The sequence below is a fragment of the Hirundo rustica genome, chromosome 1 (assembly GCF_015227805.2).
Source record: "Hirundo rustica isolate bHirRus1 chromosome 1, bHirRus1.pri.v3, whole genome shotgun sequence".
In the NCBI taxonomy this organism is placed as follows: Eukaryota; Metazoa; Chordata; class Aves; order Passeriformes; family Hirundinidae; genus Hirundo; species Hirundo rustica.
The window spans coordinates 40,691,717-40,711,061 of NC_053450.1; the positions used below are offsets into that span (position 1 = coordinate 40,691,717).

The window sequence follows — 19,345 nt, forward strand, 5'->3', positions numbered from 1 at the left end:
CAGCTCAGACCTTGCTAGCTCTCCCCATCATCACATTTATCCCAGGTGGGATAAAACTCAAGCAGATCTAGTCATCTCTTACCTAAAGTCATGACATCTCTGAAATGCCACAGCTTGATAAAACTAACAGTATGGTTTGGTTTATAGCCAACTTTGCATTATAAAATTAACCATTCTGTCTGTGAAGCAGAGCTGGAAAACCCTCTAAATTTGTCTTGTCCCTAGAGTTTACCATAAATATTCCTGCTATTTTAGACAGAAGAGCCAGTAGCAAATCCATCGTAGCACCATTAGTTGCCCATGGCCAGTGCTGTCTGTAGAAGGACAGGCAATATTTTGCCCCAGATGAGTAAATATCTAAGGATACATGTAGAGGTCCTAACGTAAATAAGAAATAAATCCTTGAACTAAGGTTATTTATGATTATAAACTCAGATTATGCCCAGAATGAACACAGGGTCAATAGCTCAAGAGCCTTTTAACTCAGATGTACTCTGTGGTGAGCAGTACAGACTTTGAAAGCCTGGGCACAAGAATGCCACAGTTTAAATATTCTCCCAGCTGATTAAAACCAATGTTCATATATCCCATAGGATATACGCTGGCTGTATTTCAATAGTTTGTGTAATATAGACTTGAGGGCAAGAATGGATTGAGTAAGTAGCCTCCACTCAATTATTTCCCATTCATGTGGGTTTCACACTTAAAACATTTTATTTTTTCATTTTCCTGTTTTTTCTGTTTTAGTTTTTCCCAGTGTGACTTTCAGGTGTTTTGATTTTAGTGATACTTTGCCAATCTATCTTATTACATTAACACTTCTGCTTTTCTTCTGTGAAATTACGATGCCAAAGGAATTTAACTTGCATTGTGAGGATATGAACTTTTGGTGTGAAAATGGACACCTTAATAGGTGATAGATAATGCATGAAATATGACTGGAGCAACTAAGAACTTGTTAGAAGCCAGAAGAAGCTAGTTCAGGGGCCTTTTACATGGTGATTTTTCTCTGCTTTATAGAAGAGCCTGTTAGAAGTTCGTACGGACTTGATATCCTGCTTCTGGCTGCAGTGTGATCAGTGTGATTGGCTGGATGGCTGGGCCCAGAGAGTGGTGGTGGGCAGTGCTGCATCCAGCTGGGGCCAGTCACCAGTGGTGTCCCTCAGGGGTCTGTGCTGGGGCCAGTTCTGTTCAATATTTTTATTGATGACATGGATGAAGGCGTGGAGTCCTTCATTAGTAAATTTGCAGATGACACTAAGCTGGGGGTGTGTGTCGACCTGTTGGAAGGACAAAGGGCTTTGCAGAAAGACCTGGAACGGTTGGAGAGATGGGCAGAGTCCAATAGGATGAGGTTTAATAAGTCCAAGTGTCCAGTCCTGCACTTTGGCCGCAATAACCCCCTGCAACTTTATAGGCTGGGGACAGTGTGGCTGGACAGTGCCCAGGACTAAGGGACCTGGGGGTACTGGTGACAGCAGCTGAACATGAGCCAGCAGTGTGCCCAGGTGGCCAAGAGGGCCAATGGCATCCTGGCCTGGATCAGGAATGGTGTGCCCAGCAGGAGCAGGGAGGTCATTCTTCCCCTGTACTCGGCACTGGTCAGGCCACACCTGAGTGCTGTGTCCAGTTCTGGGCCCCTCAGTTTAGGAAGGACGTTGAGATGCTTGAGCGCGTCCAGAGGAGGCAACGAGGCTGGTGAAGGGCTTAGAGCACAAACCGTATGAAGAATGACTGAGGGAGCTGGGGTTGTTCAGCCTGGAGAAAAAGAGACTCAGAGGTGACCTTATCACACTCAACAACTTCCTGAAGGGTGGCTGTGGTCATCTGGGCGTTGGTCTCTTTCTTCAGGCAACAACAGACAGAACAAGAGGACACAGTCTCAAGCTGCGACAAGGGAGATATAGGCTGGATATTAGGAAAAAGGTTTTCACTGAAAGAGTGATAAAGTATTGGAATGGCTTGCCTGGGGAGGTGGTGGAGTCACCATCCCTAGATGTGTTTAAAAAAAGACTGGATGTGGCACTTGGTGTCATGGTCTAGTTGAGGTTTTAGAGATGGGTTGGACTTGATGATCTTGAAGGTCTCTTCCAACCTAAAAATTCTGTGATTCCGTGATTCTGAGTCAGTGGCACATATTCTATTCAAAGAAGATGTTAATTAGTTCGAGTGAAATGCTAAGTCCTTTGAGACCTCAGACTTGCAGTTGTGTACAGGCAGAAGGGCTTGGCTAGCCGCTGGAAGAAGGGAGAAAATGACTGTGCTTGTGTTGGGCTATTCATGGTTCAGGGGGAGTTGCCTCTGCCATTGGAGCCAGAAGCGTTCCAGTAACCTGCGCTACCCGTGATTCTTGTACAAACGAGCTTAGGTTGTTTTTGTGCGGGGCTGGGGGCTCTCCAGTTGTGTTTTACCCAGCAAATGCACCGTGCTATTAAGCAGAGGAGCACTTAAAGGAAGCTGAAGCACGGGCACACGTTGAAAAGCTGATTGCTGCCCGGAGGGACAGCAGCCGCAGCAGGGGAGCAGTGCGCACGCAGGCGGTGCCGCTCGGCTGCTTTTCAACACGCAACTGACCTAGATTTCCCTATTGGGGTAGGCCGGGCTGGGCTGGCGTGAACCTGGGGCCAGTGTGGGTTACTCATGGAAAGCAGACTCTGCAGTGTTCCTTCTCAGGCTTACCAACACAGCTACAGCTGCAATTTTATACTTGCAATGCAAAGCTCTTTGACAGAGCATCAGTCTGTCCTCCTGTTTCACCTTCTGGGCATTAAGGGGTGTGGTTTTGGCTGTATACAGACTTTTCCTAAAGGATTTTGTGGGCACACAGAGAATTTTATGGGGCAAAAAGGACCTACTGTTCCCACAGGAAATTCTATGTACTTTGCAAGTGTCTGTATCTAAAAGTTCTTTGTCTGAAGCAAGAAGGGTCTGTTCCTAGCCTATCCTTCAACAGGCTGTGTTTATTCATCAGTACTTGTCCACTTGAGGCATCTTATTCAAAACTCACACCAATTGTTCCCCTATTTTGCCTTTTTGTATTCTTCATTCCATATAATTTTAAACTACCTGACATTTCTTATCAGTAAAATTCTAAGTTTATTGGAGAAGGGGTGGCATTTCTCCTACAATAAGAAAATAAATTAGTTAAAACTGATATTTTTAAGGAATCTTATGTAAAGTAGGTCTCCTAACCTTGATGCCCAGTAAGACTTGGGCATTTTATCTTGAAATCCCAGCCTAAAAATACATCCATGTGACCTCTGAGAAACTGCCTAAAGCCAGTGGTAAGAATTTCTCCTGGCAGATGACCAACATATTCCTGTAATATGAAGGGAAACTAGCTCTCTTCTGAGCTAAATGTTGTTTCAGATTGGGAATTGAAAAAAAAAAATGTAGGAGAATACGAAGATTTAAAATTAGTTTAGATGAAAGGAAATATTTTTAGTGAATAAATGTATTTAACTGCAGGTCCTAATGCTGCAAGTTAGTCATGTTTCTTGTTGAACTGCCAGGGAGGGTTCATTGAATTTAACATAACAGGCAGCTTATTAATGTCTCCAGCAAAAACTGCAGGTACCCAGAAGTTTTGTAATAGTTTTTAGTGAAAAATTTGTGAGACTGGGGGGAGGTGTACTGGTTCTGAGGATATGTACTTGCGTCAAAAGTTTTTGCTGTCAGCCGGAGGCAGCGTCCTGTTGAAATAAGAGGAAAAAAGGAAAAAGGAACTTTATCTTTTTGTGTTAGTTCCCTTTTCTGTTCTTTGTGATTCTTTCATATGTTCTGAGGCTCTATTCTCTTGTAATTTCTGGGGGAAAAAAGAGCTGTAAATGGAAATGGAATATTTTAAAATTCACAGCAGTTTTCACAGGACACTTTTTTTTTACTAATATTGCAATGAAAATGTGCAACACCCATGTCTGTTTTAAGTGATTTGTAGGAGACTTTTCTCTCCAGGTACTTGTTATTTCAAAACCCAAAAAGTGACATTTAGTTTGTATTTATCTAAGTATTTTACATAATTTCTTCAGGTACTCACATACTTGTAAGTATGATAATTTATTTATATTATTTGCAGTATTTCTATACTTACAGCCTACTCAGACCTAAGATGTGTAGAAATTAGTGTCAGAAAATGATTGTGGATTGTAGGATGACCATTTAGTATTTATCTGGGAATTACCTGAAATACTTCACAATGTTGTTTACATACCCCCACCCCCACAACTATGAAAAATTAAATCTATAGTTAATTTGGGAAGCTGTTTGGTCTCTGTACATCTGACATCTTGGAATATTATGCTTTCAGGGCTTTTGTTGTAATTCCTAAGCTACATAAATTTAATTTTTTTTCTTCTCTCCTCAGAAATATTTCCAAGAGATTCTAGTCTAAAAGACAAGTTCATAAAACATTTTACAGGTAAGGCAGCTGCTTGTGTTTTCCCACATGTACATATTCTAAGAAGCTGCAATTGTCACACCACTAATTTTTTTGAGGCTCAACACCAGATTAACATTTCCAAAGTTAAATATGCATATTTTAGAACTAGAAATTTTTGAAGAACTCTAGTTTCATTGAATAATCAACTGAATTATGGCCTAAAATAAATATCAAAATGTGCTAAGTTAAAACATTATTTAAATGTCATTGTTTAACTTTTATCTTCTTATTGTGCTTTCCATATTTATTTTCACATTCACTGATTTTAGAACTTCTCACTGGACTGCACATATCTTTAAGAAACAGACCTTTGTGACCAAGTAAATTTTCACCAAATCAGGGATGATTTTTTGCATCTGTCTCATGATGTCTGCATGTGGATACTTATTTTAATAGTGGAAACAGATAGAACAAGGAAGGATTAAATTTGTGTAAATGAAAAATAAAAATAACCTGCTGTTTCAAATATGAAAGTTTATGATGATTACAGGCAAGTACTTGAAAACTCAGGTGGAGTTCCCTAATGCACTTAACTTTGGGAGAATATTGTAACTACAGAGGAAAAATATTGTACCCTCTGAATATATGCAATATGAGTTGCCAATGACAAGGTGCTTGCATTCATCTTTGCTCTCCAGTTCCAACTTTCTGTAACTCAGAAAAGTGAAGGTCTCAAAGTATGACATGGCAAATCTCTTGCTAATTTTCGAGGTTATTTGAAGTATTGATACTAAAAGCTAGAGAAATAGTTGGCCATCGGAGCATGAAAAAGAGAATTGGAAATAATTATGCATTTCCTCTTTGCTGGAAATTTCAGGCAGTGCCTGACAAGAAAGGAAGGTATTTGTGGTCTCTTTTGCATGAGGGAAGTGTATTCAAACCTTTAGGAAAAGCAGAACTTTAAGTATCTTTCTGCCAATGGCTCTCTGCTACCCGACAGAATCTGCAGGAAATGTGGCAGAGCCAGCCGGCCCTTCACCCTCGCAATAAACAAGAGTAATTGTGAACCTGACCATTTTCAGTCCATTTGAGAAAGAAATTAACATGGAGCTTCCAACGATGCTATGCTGTGTAACACAGCAATACTGAATATTCCTCTCCTGGGAAGGACAGACAAGAAACATTTGTTTATGTTAGTACTTAATCCATTTCCTTTTCATTTTTAGCTTTGGAAACTCCTCAGCTACCATAAAAATCACAACATAAGAATCTGGAGAAGCTAAGTAATGAATACAGAATGAATTTCATTACTCAAAACCAGGGAAAAACAACCATGAGTTTTACAGAAGGTAGTTTGAGAGTGGTAAATCATAGAAAAGAAAAAGAGAAAAAAAAGCAAACTTGAAGGCCTGTCTCTGGAGCCATTCATTAAATTAATAGTCCTTTTCTGCATGAGTAGTTGCCATCAAAATTGCTGAAATTACTTGAGTAAGATTAGTTGGAATGAATGAGGAAAGCAAGATCATTCCAAAATACTGAAAGTTTATTTGTTAGCTCAGAATTTCTGCCTACAGTTGGTTTCTTTATTTCTTTTTCTTTCCTTTCCTTTCTTTCCTTTTCTTTCTTGCTTCTTCTCTTTCTCTCTCCTCTTTATCTCTCCATCTCTTTCTCTCTCCCTCTCTTTATCTCTCCATCTCTTTCTCTCTTCCTCTTCCTCTCTTTCACTCTTTTTTAAAATATATCCTAAGATCCTCAGTGATGGAGTCCTCTGCCTACTGTTGTTTTTAATTTTATTTTATTTTCCATAGCTTTATTAGATCCTGTAATCCATAGGCATTTTCTTAAAATACAGTGGAACTTTGAGTTTTGTTATGCTGTTTCAATCATAATTTTCTAGCAACCTTCATTAATTAAACTTTGATTGTAGTCTTTACTAGCTCAAGAATTAGGACATTGTAAACTAATGAAGTTGTGAAAAAAAAAAATAGAGAAGCTGAAATCAACATTATCTTTATAGTTCATTATCTTTACAGTTGCAGGGTTAAGAAAATTATTGCATGCTTCTCATATGCCAGGAATAATAGACACATTTTAAAACCAAATAAGAACCATATGTAACAGTGTTTGACTATAGGAAAAATCATAAATAATCTTGTGAGTCACAAAGCAATCTATCAATTTAGCTTGGAAAGCCAGCTGACACAGGGTGTTTTGTAAGGCGCAAATAAAATTAACTGCCTCTTTTTGATGACAGGGAGAGCTAGAAAACCATAAATTATCTGAAGGGACATGGAATTTATTTAGTGGAAAAAAAAAACAAAAAAACAAACCAGTGTCGTCTCCATAAATGCTGGATAATTTCAAATTACATACTTTTCCTTGAGCCTAATTACTCACTCAGATAAAAAAATATTCCAGTTTAGGCTTGCAAAGGCTGCTCTTCCAGTTTGTTGAAAAGTTTATTTGTGGTTGATAAAAATCTATTGAAATCCATGTACTGCTGTGAAATATATCTAACCTTCAAGTATGTTCACTGTCATAGAAAGGAATCTTCTCTGGAGCTCATGGCAGTTTCGCTTCACCATCCAGAGAGAATTAGCTTGATATATTTTACCAGGCTCATAAACCATCTTTCAAGTTATGAAACAAGTACTTTTTTCCCAGAAATGCTTCCTGTCTTCCTCTGAAAGGAAAATTGGCCAACAAAGTCTGCTTCATGTGGATCATTTTGTAGCATTGCTTGAAACAAGCTATTCTTATTCAGGGTTCCTACTTGTACTAAATTTAGATTTAAATTTAGTTTTATTTGCTTAATGTCAGTTTATGTCAATGTTTTCTGTCCAAACCACAGGATATTTGTCCCCAGCTGTCAGTGGCAGTCTTGCTAAACAGGTTACATGATGCAAATATTACATTCTTGCTCTCTTTTTCAACTTGAATGTCACCAGTAATACTTTCCCAGGGACATCAGCGATTTTGGAAGGGGTCTTCAGCTACTTGTTACAGCTGAGCCATGTTTCTATAGAAAAATAGAATCATAGAATGGTTTGGGTTGTAAGGAACCCAAAAGATCATCTAGTTCCAATCCCTGGCTATGAGCAGGGACACCTTTTTTATCAAATAATAATGTAAACAGATGGCACTGTATATCCAGAGGAGAGAGCAGCACACTATACCCTGGACATACAGGGATTTGCCATGCCAAAGGTGAAGCACAACCTGTGTTCTGCACATCTTTTGCATGCTTTTTTTACTAGGATTATTTTAATAGTAGATCAGGTTCCTAGATGTTATTTAGCTGTCATTTTTTTCCCCTCAACACCCACACTGTAAATTAAGAATTTTATAAACCATCTATGTGCAAATTAAAAGCATTAGTACATGATAGTACTTAATCTTTCCAGGGTTTATAAACTCATATTTGCTTAAAATGTTGCTTTTATTTAACTTTACAAATAGTATCCTCAGTCCAGGTGCATTATTCCTTCTACACTGGACTACAGACAACTATTGAACAAACTAGATTCTATTGTAATTGCCATTCTATTTTTCATCATATAAGAAATTTTACTGCCTATTTTGAATTACTGGAATTTCAAGGCTAAGCCAGACTGTCATTTTCACGTGTCATTTTTCTGGTTTTTTATATCATGAGCATAAAGGCACAGCAACAAAATTTCTTTCTGTTATTTCACTAGCATTATTATACTTGTGTTGCATCATAGTTGTTTAAGGTATAGTAAAACACTAAATGCAGTTTTAGCCAAGAAAAAATTAACTTACTGCTATGTGTTTTTGTCGTTCATTAAAACTGTAGAGCAGTGACACTGAGAGCTTGTTGTTAACTCCTCCTTACTTTCAAACAGGGCCAGTCACATTTTCCTCAGAGTGTAGCAAGCACTTTCATCGACTGTATCACAACACAAGGGACTGCTCAACGCCAACCTGTAAGTAGCAAAGTACCTTTTAATGCTAGCTGTGATACTTGTTTGAAAGCAATGCACTTTTTCTATGTGTTTGATGTCCTGGTCCTTTTTTAACAGCTGCTCTTTAGCACTACATTACAAAACATACCCAAAGTATTCTAATATATGAAGATTTTCTGTTGATGCACGTGCTGTCAGCTGAAAATCATGGAGTTCCTTCAAAGTGATACTGAAAGAAATGAAATTAAAACTACACTGAAAAAAGTCAGTAGGGCATGCTTATGCACAGGACAGATGTGAAAACATATTCTCCTTCCTGCTGTCTTAAGCTTTACTTGTACAAGATAAAATCTGAGCCATTCCTTACCTTCTATTAATGCTTAATAGTAGGGTTATATCTTAGGGGTTTTGTATATTTCAGCTTGTGAGTATAATTTTCTATTATATGGCCATTGTTAACATAAAATCATTTCATTCATCATTCTGTTTATTGATACTTTCAGTTCTCATCAAACAACCTTCCTCTGAGACTACAGAAGCTTTTCTTTTAACACAGCCTGAATATAACTTTGTCAGAGACACTGAAAAATAGAAGTGTTCTTGGATAAAATGGATAAAAAAGCAAACAAAATCGCAAACCAAAATGGAAATTCCTTAAATAGAAGTTACTCCAGTATTCTCTAGTGCAATGGACAATTCAATTAAAGTCGGTGTGTTTTAATTAGAGAAGCTGAATCTCATTAGGGATGTGTAAGAACAAACTGTGGACAAAATTTGGTGTTTTGGAAACTTTTCAGGATTTAAAAAAACAATGGCACTTTCTGACTGCATTACTTAGAAGAACTGCTTGTGAGCAGCTGAGATGCTCTTTCACCATAGCTCAGCACCTCAGAGGATTTTGTGTTTGAAAGGGGGTGGAGCAGCTCTCACCTCTGTTTGCCTTTACACTTATCAGAAGCTGGAATTTAGGAATCCATGGCTGATCCTCAAAAGATATACATACAGCTTTCTGTGTAGACAGAGGAGTAGTCAAGGCATATTTCTATTACATGATGTACAAAAAAAATACCATGTTGCGTGTTTTATGCCTTGATACATGGGTCCAGAGCATGTGAATATTATTTGGACTCTTCTGTATTGCCTGAGTGTTTCACTTTACTTTTAAAGAAACACAGTAATTTTTTTTTTCTTCTAATTAAATAGCTTTTCTTAAAGTTAAAAACAAGACTGTGATATTGAATGGTGTGAAAAATTTATTTTTTAATTCAACTATCAAAGCAAAATATAAAATAAAAAGGGTGATTTAAACCACAACAGAGTTTTTTTCTCTCCTTGCATCAAGGAAACCCAAAGCAGACAATGAGTTACATTCACCTGAATTGTTCTGTTCTACAAAGGAGAGCAGAAGCTTCAGATTTGTCTTCACCTAATCCATCACTCAGGCTGATCATAGCCAAGATCTTTCCCTGTGTCTTTAGAGGGTTTTGATATTTCTTTTGGGGACATCTTAGTCATCATGGGATGTCTGAGGATGAGTTATTTCCTCTCCTGACGTGGTTATACACTGTACAAATATTTTCTGAGGAACTGAAACCCAGATAGCAATCTCTTTCTTGCTGTTTGGCACAATTTATATTAAATTTTATTAAAATACTTATCAAGCAAGAGAGGAAATTAGCATCTATATATTTCTTGTTAGCAAATATCAGAAAGGATGGCAGTGACTCATGGTCCACTTGAACCAAGTGGTCATTTGAACCAAGAACACACAGCAGAGGAAGTGGGAGGTTAGTCTCTTTAGTCTGAGGATTAGGAGATGTACTTCAGCGTGAAAAATAGGGAATTGAATCAATATTAATACTAAAAGGAACAATAAAATATTTGAAACAGCCTGATGTCCAGCCATAGTCTGACAGTTAGAACAGCCTCCCAGATAATGAGTTAAATTCCTGGTGTTCCACATCCTCGTAGGAAACTACCTGGTAGAAATTTAATTCGTGCCATCACTTGTACTTTTCCTCTAGAGCACTGATTATGCTACGGTACAATCTAATATTGCATCTTGCACATATAATTTCATGATTTTCCATCAGATAACAGTTTTGTTGTGTAGAGTGTCTGAAATTCAAATACAAACTTTACATTTATTTTTATGCAGTTCTTTCGTGGGTATCTGGCAACTGAGATTCATTATTACTGTGGGTAATTTTGTTTTATAGATTACAAAAGGTGTGCAAGATTGCTAACGAGATTAGCAATGAGCCCTTTGTGTACACAGTCCTAGGATGTTTGCTATGTAAGTACCATTTTCCCCCTCATTTTCTAATTTGTTGAATTGTCTAGGGGTTTACTTCACACTCGTACCTTGTTATCAGGTGTGCATACAAAACCATGGTATTATCAGAATGTATCAACATGCAGCTTTGGCATTGCAGAACTGACTGGCTCCTCCTGGAAGTACACAGAAGCACAGAAGCTCTGACAGGCCCCATTCTAAGTCACCATTTATTCCAAGTCACCTGTGGCACTGCAGTCCACAATTATGCACTGGGTGGCCCCTTACTATTCAAAATTTCAAGAAGTAGTCTGCTTGGTGAAATAAAGATGCTCAAGGACATCATCAGCACATTTATTTCAGGCCGTTCTGCAGAGGACTTTGTTATTAATCCATGGAAGAAGCAGAATGTCTTGATCTCAGGTCTACCAATGCAATCTTCTTAGATAGCCTGTCACTTCATTTCTGGGACCCCTTTTCATTCCCATATTGTCTCCTAAGAATTTCTGAAAAGTTAATAACCTCTTCATGGTGATGGAAAGAAACTGAACATAAAGACATGGAAAGTTAAAGGTTTCACTAAATAGTCTGGGAAAGAAACCAGTCCATTCTTGTTTATGAATAACATGTCAAATGTGTTAATTTAACAGCATTATCACTGATAAAAGTAACATCTCCTAATGAACTGTTGTATAAATATTAATAAGAGGGTTATACCTTCAAAGGTTAATTTGAAAATACATACATTGGTTGTTATTATTAACCACTAAAATGTATAAAACAATTGAATTTTATTTATTTAAATTTCTTTAAGGATGGTTTCCTTTCACCACCTCCTCCTGAAAAAACGGCAAGCTTGGAGCTTGAGGGAGTTGTGTATGTCACTTCTTCCTGCATCAAGACTTCAATTCATACTAATCAAGAATAAGAAAAGAGTAGGATATGAGTCAGTGTTAGCTGATTAGATTTCTAAATGGAGGTGGGATTCATTTTGGTGGCTGTGCTTTAAAGAATATGGCAATATTTCAGTCCTGAGAAGAAATGACATAATTCCTTTCTCTTCCTCTCTTCTTAACTATTTTCAGTCTCTTTGGCCTCTTGATTTCCAGGTGTTGCAGATGATTTTGAATACACCAAGGACAATGAACCAGAGACTGACTAGGCATCTCATTACTCTGCCTGTATCTCCTTTTCATGACTCAAGGCGGGAATCCTTTTCTGAATTCCACCCCCACCCCCCCAAAAAAAAAAAAGGGGGCAGGGGTACTTAAATTCCTGTTTTTTAGTGTTCTCCTTTATATCTCAGCTTTCTCAAACATCCCACCACTCTTATTTTCTGCAGTTTAACCTTTTTAGTATCTGTTTTTCCTTTGTCTGTATCCATTTACACCTCTGGAATCATGTATCAGGGCTTTCAGAGAGATTTCTGGTGTTCCAATTTTTTTTTTCTTTTTCTTTAAAGAGAGTGAGTCAAAGATCTGCCTACATATCCACAGTACAGAAGCATCTATCTCATTCTATTTCCATCTTTAAAACATAAAAGGATGAAAAGTTGCTATGATTTGTAAAGCCAGGTGGTTTAATTTGCCTGCCAAAAATACACTCAAAGACATGAAAAATAGGGAAAAAATGTTTTAAATGGCAAGCATTGCTAGCAGCTCGTATGCACTGCATTCATTTAAAGTTGTATCTAGGCTGGCTTTATCTCTACTTTGTTAAAAATATTGAAAACATTATAGGAAAAAGTAGAGCCATGATCTGAGGGTTTCCCAGCTGTCTCTGTGCTCCCTCACTACATTCCCCCACTAAGTAGAGTGGATAGTTTCCATTATAAATAAGACATCTTCAGATCTTCATGTTTACTCGTATCCACTGATTCTTGGAATGGAAACGTTTTCTTGAGAAGGGTGAAGAGTGGCAGGAATCACTCTCTCTTCCCTGCTAATAAGTAGTGCAATGAAGGAGTTACGTTCATCCCTCAGTAACATTGCAATTCTAACATGATTCTCTGATTGTCTCTACTTCATCTTTCGGCACAAGGGATCTGTTTTCCTCACCACTCTCCCACTAGTGTAGAGAGGACATGGCCATAGATCCTGTTGCCTGTAAGAAAATATGCCTTCACTTAAACATCTGACAGAGTCTTGGAGATTCTTGGTTGCCTTGAAGAAGAAGACTCTCAGTTGAAGAGCTGACAGCTATTTTTAAGGCTTTTCCTGCCAGTACTAAAATAAGCTGCCTATTCCTCATTAAAAAAAAGTACTGCAGTGCTATTACGCAAATATTTTCCTTCCTCGTCTGTAAATATCTGGGTATACAAAGAATATGTGGTCTTTCCCTTTTCGAAATGAACTTTTTCTTGGGGAAAGACAATCGTCTGCCTGCGGGATGTGGTCGTGGAAGCCGTGGAGGGATGTTTCAGCACCATGGAGAGGCGCCACGCCCGGGGCAGCCGCTGGGGTGGCTCCGGGGCCGGGATATCGGGCACATGCTGCCTTTACAGCTCTTAGAAGTTTGGGTGGGTTTGTTTTCATTTCCTGAGTCAGATCCCTGCAAATGGAAGTAAAGCATTTGATGAAACTCAGAATGTAGGACTATGTGCATGGGGAACTTCCCTGCAAGGTGCAGCAGCGCAGACCACTATGTGTTAAACCTCTCGGCATTGATGCTGAGGGTTTGCCACAGCAAAATTCATTAGTGATCACGAGGGCAAGACTCACTGGCATTTGAAGTTGATCTTATGATTTATGCAATCTGCAGGAAACTCTGGTTTATGAACAGAATTTTACTAGGCAGTCTGCTTCTCTGGTTTGAAACTAGTTATGAAATGGCATGTCCTTTTCTCTTGCAGACTTTCTACCAAGGAGAGAATTCTGATTTGCCAAGAAAGTGCCTTGAAATCTTCAAAAATGGAGAAGACATCTTTTATCTTTTTGATTTACAATGTTTTGTTACTAGATGCATTTTATTTTCATATATTTGTCCGACATTCCATATTTGTGTGAAACATTATTTTATTTTGTAAATTTGTTGCCTATAGTTCAGACAAGCCAATTATTTAAATACATTGTATATGAAGAATACTAATGATATACTGATTAAATGTTATAACCGTATGCAGGGAGTTGGTAAAACTTTGCTGTTTCTCTTGTTCTGTTGTATTTACATCATTCTGCTCAGGCTCTTACTCTCATTATTTGCACTAACTTGAAATGCAGAAGTCTGTGTAACTGAAATCTGAATAAGCTGTAAGTGGGGAAGTTTTACTTGCCATGGAAGATATTTTATATTATGATGGTTTGTTAATATATACATATATATTATTGTGCATCAGAAAAAATTTGCTCAGAAATGCACCTTGCTTTCAGGAACATTTGTATGACTATTCTGGATTTTCATCAGTTACATTTGTACCGGCACTTATGGAAAGAGTTGCAAATAATGTAAATATTAAGACTGGAAAACTGCAATGCAGTTTTGGTGGAATAAAGAACATAAAAATTAAACTATTTTACAGGAGAGGTTATTTAAGTATATTAAGAGGTCACACACACACACATATATATATTAAATCTACTGGTGAACTTGAAATAATCTTCCACTGAGATCTTCAAACTTGTGGGTTTAATATTTTACAACATTTCATTTTCATGAGGTAAATTTTATTCAGCCATTTATGCTACAGCTGAATAAGGCGAAAACAAAAATGCATCATGTACCTAGTGTGAACAACAGAAACATCTGCAAGTATGCAAAGAGGGTAATAAAAAAGTCTAACAGAAGAAAAAACGCTTTAAAGTATAATACCATAAATCAAAGGGGTATAATGAATGAATATGACTAGTGATACATCAGTCTTAAACATGTGGGAAGAATCCAAGGCACAACTGCTACATATTTTTTATTTAAAATCCAATTGTATTGGTCACATTTACAATCCATTTGCTATTTCATCTCTTTTATTGCAAGCTCATGTGATTGCTTTGCAAAGAGCCTAGTATCCTGTGAGGGGTTTATGGTCAGATCCAGAGTAATTGACAACACACATTGATTACTACGCTCAAATCACAATTCTTGAGATTAATTGACCATTCAAGCTAATCTCTTCAGATTAAATATTATCTCTACCCTTTTTGCTACTGTGGGCTTCATGAGCCCCTTAGCTTCTATGCCCGGCACTTTTCCCTTTACAGAATAGGAAAACTTTGCCCTGGGATTCCTCATCAAATAGCAAAGAGCTGCCTTGTTATTCAAAGGGGTTTTCCTTCTTTTGATATGTTCAGTGTATTACTGCACTGAAGATGTGCAGTGTCCTCTGATGCTCTAAGTCAAACCCACAATTTTAGAAGTACTTACTCCATCTATAGTCCTAGATAGAAGGTTGTCCTGTGCTCTTTGTATTTGTTATTAACTGGATTGGTTTTCAAGCTTTCTGCAATCATGTTCTTTTGGTAAGGGCAAAGTTTTCAAGTCTCCTTCCAACCCATGTAGAAAGCAATATTCATAGTGAAAACCCCAGTGGTTTAAATGGTGAGAAGGATATCTTTGTATCTCTGTGATTAACATACTTTATAGAAGAATTATTGGCTAAAACCCTTCAGCTGAGGAGAAAGGACGAGGCTCAGAACAGGCAATCAGGCCCCAAGAAAAGCATTTGTCTTTAGTCCTGTTTTGATATTTCCACTCTGGTTTGCTAGCTTCTTGATCTAAAAAAAAAAGTTTCTCCTTTCTTTCCTCAAGGAACTGAAAAGAATTCAAGTTTTTGTGGGTTTGTTTTCTGAAAATTACTTTTTGTGACACCTAAATTCCAATGAGAAGACCTAATTTGAGTTAAATAACAGATTTTTTTGAGCTCAAATCTGATGTGGTAAATCAAGAGGTTTGCCTTTGAAAAAATAAAATATTTTTTCTATTGAGTAGAAAAGTGATCAAGTCTCTGTCTTAAAGAAGATCCACAGACGTTAAAAAGATGTAAAGCAGAGATTAGTATGACAAGGTAAAATATTTATGAGGGGGAAAAAAAAAAAATCACAAAATTATTAAAAGGATAAAACCCCATAGTTTTTCTTTCCCTTTTTTTTTTTTTTTTTTTTTTTTTTTTTTTTTTTTTTTTTTTTTTTTTCCTCCCTGGGAAAAAAACTATTCTATGAGACATTTGTGGTATGGAACCCTTTTTTCTGTTTGGCTTCTTTTTGATGCTTAGTATGCTCTAAATAGCTAAAAATTAAACCAACTTTTGTTAACAACCCCTTTACACATTTGTTTGTGGCTATACTCCATTATTTTTTTAGATGCAGGGATACTAAAGTTAGTAGCATAAAAATCACAAAATGGCATAGCACAGTCACTTTCCTGTTTAACCTGAAACAAGTTGTAGTCCTTCTAAGATGTGTTAATGGTTCTATATTTTAGGAATCAAGTATAGAGGATGGTTTTTGGAAACACAGTAAAGAACCAAATACCATAGAAGCTGAGAGGAGATGATACATTCAAGTAAACTGCAGTTTTGTCATGTTTTCACATGATCGATTTTTCTTCCATATTTTCTTTCATTTTTTTATAATGCAATTTAATCAAAAAATATTTTGGCTTCAGAAACACTTCTGATTAAGGCTTTCCCCATTACCGTGTTGTCCTTGCATGCTCAAATTTTTTTTAGTCTAATTTCTGTCCCGGTGAAGAGTATTGGATAGAACCAGCATCTGCAGTGGTGCCTCATCTCAATTTTTCACTCCGCTAAACTGTTCACCACTTTCAAACAACTTCATTGCACCAGACTTCTGAATTACTAAAGAAAACCACTATCAGCAAATACTGTTGTTGGTCTGGCACATTGCAGAGAGAAAGCCAACAGCATAAGGCCAACAGCGATTTAACCTGGATCTGTGTGAATGGATACTACAACCCAAAGTTCAATTTTCTGTCTTTATTGATGAAACCATCCTAATTTTTTATCACAACACTGTATAAGATTTCCAAGTCTGTGATTTGGTGCTGCTCAAATGCAGGACAGAGACTCTATTTTCATCTCAGAGAGGTTAAAGCCATAGAGTAAGACAGTGTGAGGTAAATGTACATGAAAACAATGAACTGTTGATGATCAGTGAAGTGGAAAATGACTCCATTGTCAGATATCTAAATGCATCACTTGGAGATTTGACAGCAGAGAACAAGACAGCCAAGCAGAGTTTTGTAAGGAACATTGTAGAGGGGCTTTTCTAAAAAAAATTAAAAGAACCCAACACTACACATAGGAGTCCAACATTTTAACACAAGAAATAAGTGATGGTATGAACACCTAAGTGTCAGAAACTGGAATTTTAACATGGAATGAGACATTAGTTTTAAGAAGAAAATTATACCATCATACATTAAAAATGAGAATAAACAAAAATATGGAAAAGATTAACTGTCAGATTAACCTCGGACACATGCACTGGTCACCTATTCTGAAGACCAGAAAAAGTGCTGGGAGAGTTTCTAAGATGTAAAACAACAAAATGAATATATGTTCAGATCATATATAAAAGATGGTTATGTTGGTTTTCCAAAATGGGTAAAGTTGAGATATTAGATAGATGAATACATTAGGCATAAGAGATGTAGAAATCCTAACTATTTCAACATGGCCAAAGAAACCAGCACCTCACAGACATTCTTTTCATCCCTCCTGATCCTCCTTGTCCACCATGGGATATCTAATTCCCCTGGGTCAGAAGCTTTTGCTGGTCAGCAGAAATAGAGATGCTGCTTATAGACCTGTCAGAGCTACCCAGCACAGGGTGGTCTGGCATGAAAGACTTTCAGCTGTGACAACTGCTTGGAGCAGAGGACCAGGATGAATAGCTGCCATGATGGGAAAGAAAGTATCTGCCTGAAATATGTCCCACTGCTCTCACCATGCCATTTTCAGGGGCTACCTGCCCTGGACCTGAGCTGGGAAATATAACTATGGAGAAGCAAAAGAGAGGTACAAATAAAAGGAGTGATGGTAGGCAGCACTTACTGATCTGGAGTATGGGTTTGAATTCCCTAGGCCTAATACTTGCTGCTGGTCTACATTTAATTTCTTGCCTCCTCCATTAACCATATAATAATATATAATACTATAAGCTGAACTTTCCACCCAGTCTTACTTCCTCACTGTTTCTACGAATACAAAAGCTTTATCTTCTGCTCACAGACAGATATCAAAAAAACCACAAAAATCAAATATAATCATTAAAAATAATATTATTATTATCAAACGTTACCATTAAAATCCACCAAAGAAAGAACACGGTGCAAATATTTTTTGAAGCTTTTTGTATAGCTTCACTGTAAGATGACAATTCTTAACTATTTTGGCAGACAAATTTATGCTATTTGATAATGTGGTTTTTACTTTTAGACCCAAGGCTGAGTATTTTTTCAACCATACCAGCATCACTTTACCAACCATGTAGAGTATTATTAACGTAATTACACTTCACCATGCAATGAGTGTAATTAATTTAGCTTTGGTGCTCATTTATCCTTATCACTCCTGTAATTCTATAAAAGTGCAGTAATTCTGCCCCTTGCTTTAGTAGTTGATTTGTTTGCTTAATTGAGTATCAGGAAATTTTTATGTCCTCCTGTTAAAGACATTTCTTCTAAAAAGAATAGTCCTTGGAATTTCTGTCCATTTTTACACTGAATATGGCAATTTTTGCATTTTATATATGAAGCAACAATTTCAAGGAATAATTACTAATGAATTTACTACAAACAAAACTGTTACCTTTATTTGAAATATTCATTGATGGTGATGCACCTTCACTTATGAAACACATTTTGCAGTAGTCTTCTGTTCTCTGCAATATGAACTCCATTTATGGAGTTGCCTCCCTTAGAACTCATTGTCTAAATAGTATATAAATTAAATATTTCCAATTAGTGTAATTGATATTTCTTTCCTAGTAACATTCACTTTAGTTAGTGCTGAACAATGAATTTATGTTTTCATGGAAATATGTCACTTCCATATCTCAGAAAATGTTAGCTTGAAGCCCATCATTATAGCTGTGCATAAAATGTAGTATGGCTTTTCTCATATGCATTGTGTTGTGATTATCCAGGTTAAATTTATTGTTTTAATTGCTTCCCTCTCACTCAGTATTGTAAGATCTGGTAAGAGTATTTTACAGGTCAGCTTTTGTCTTTGGTACCCAAAGTGAGTTCTTATCATCAACAAAAGTACTTGAAATTGGTCAATTTTTGTTTGTGCTTCATTAGAGAGGGGTATATTTTGCATTTGGTTATAAGAGAGGACTAAGAAAGCAAATAAACTGCAGCCTTTCCTTTCTTTTCCATTTTGAACCCTGCTATTCCCAATAAATATGCCCTGCCTTATGGTGTTCTCCCTGCTACAACGAGAAGATATGAAAATCTATATAACTCATACAGTCCTGAATGTCACTTTGAGTGCTTAGATAGTGCTATGTGGAAATGGCACTTAAAGTTTTTGTGTCTCTAAACTTCTGTGAACTTGAGCTATTTAGGGCTTTCAATGGGAATAATTTCTCCTCAAATGATCTCCACGTCCTCACTCATTTACCCATACAGTGTCAATCACTAACTCCTTGGTGTAATTTGCTGTCTCAAAAATCTATATGAAGATGTACTCGATGGGAGTTGACTATAGAAAAACTTCTGGATGATGTTTTGAAAGTATAATACCCTGAATAATTTCACTGTCAGATTCTGACACAGTCTTATAATGGCTCTTTTAAATATTTCTTATTA

The 19,345-nt window shown here is 37.0% G+C and overlaps 1 protein-coding gene across 1 annotated transcript in view; it reads left to right on the forward strand.

Annotated features, from left to right (window-relative positions):
* ALKAL1 (ALK and LTK ligand 1) overlaps positions 1-14,073 on the forward strand; it is a 36,349-nt gene extending 22,276 nt beyond the window's left edge. Inside the window, exons 2-5 of the mRNA XM_040080352.1 lie at positions 4,364-4,417; positions 8,245-8,325; positions 10,524-10,600; positions 13,431-14,073. Coding sequence (XP_039936286.1) covers positions 4,364-4,417; positions 8,245-8,325; positions 10,524-10,588 — 200 coding nt within the window. The 3' untranslated portion in view covers positions 10,589-10,600; positions 13,431-14,073. The remainder of the gene's footprint in view (positions 1-4,363; positions 4,418-8,244; positions 8,326-10,523; positions 10,601-13,430) is intronic.
* Positions 14,074-19,345: the final 5,272 nt, after the last annotated feature.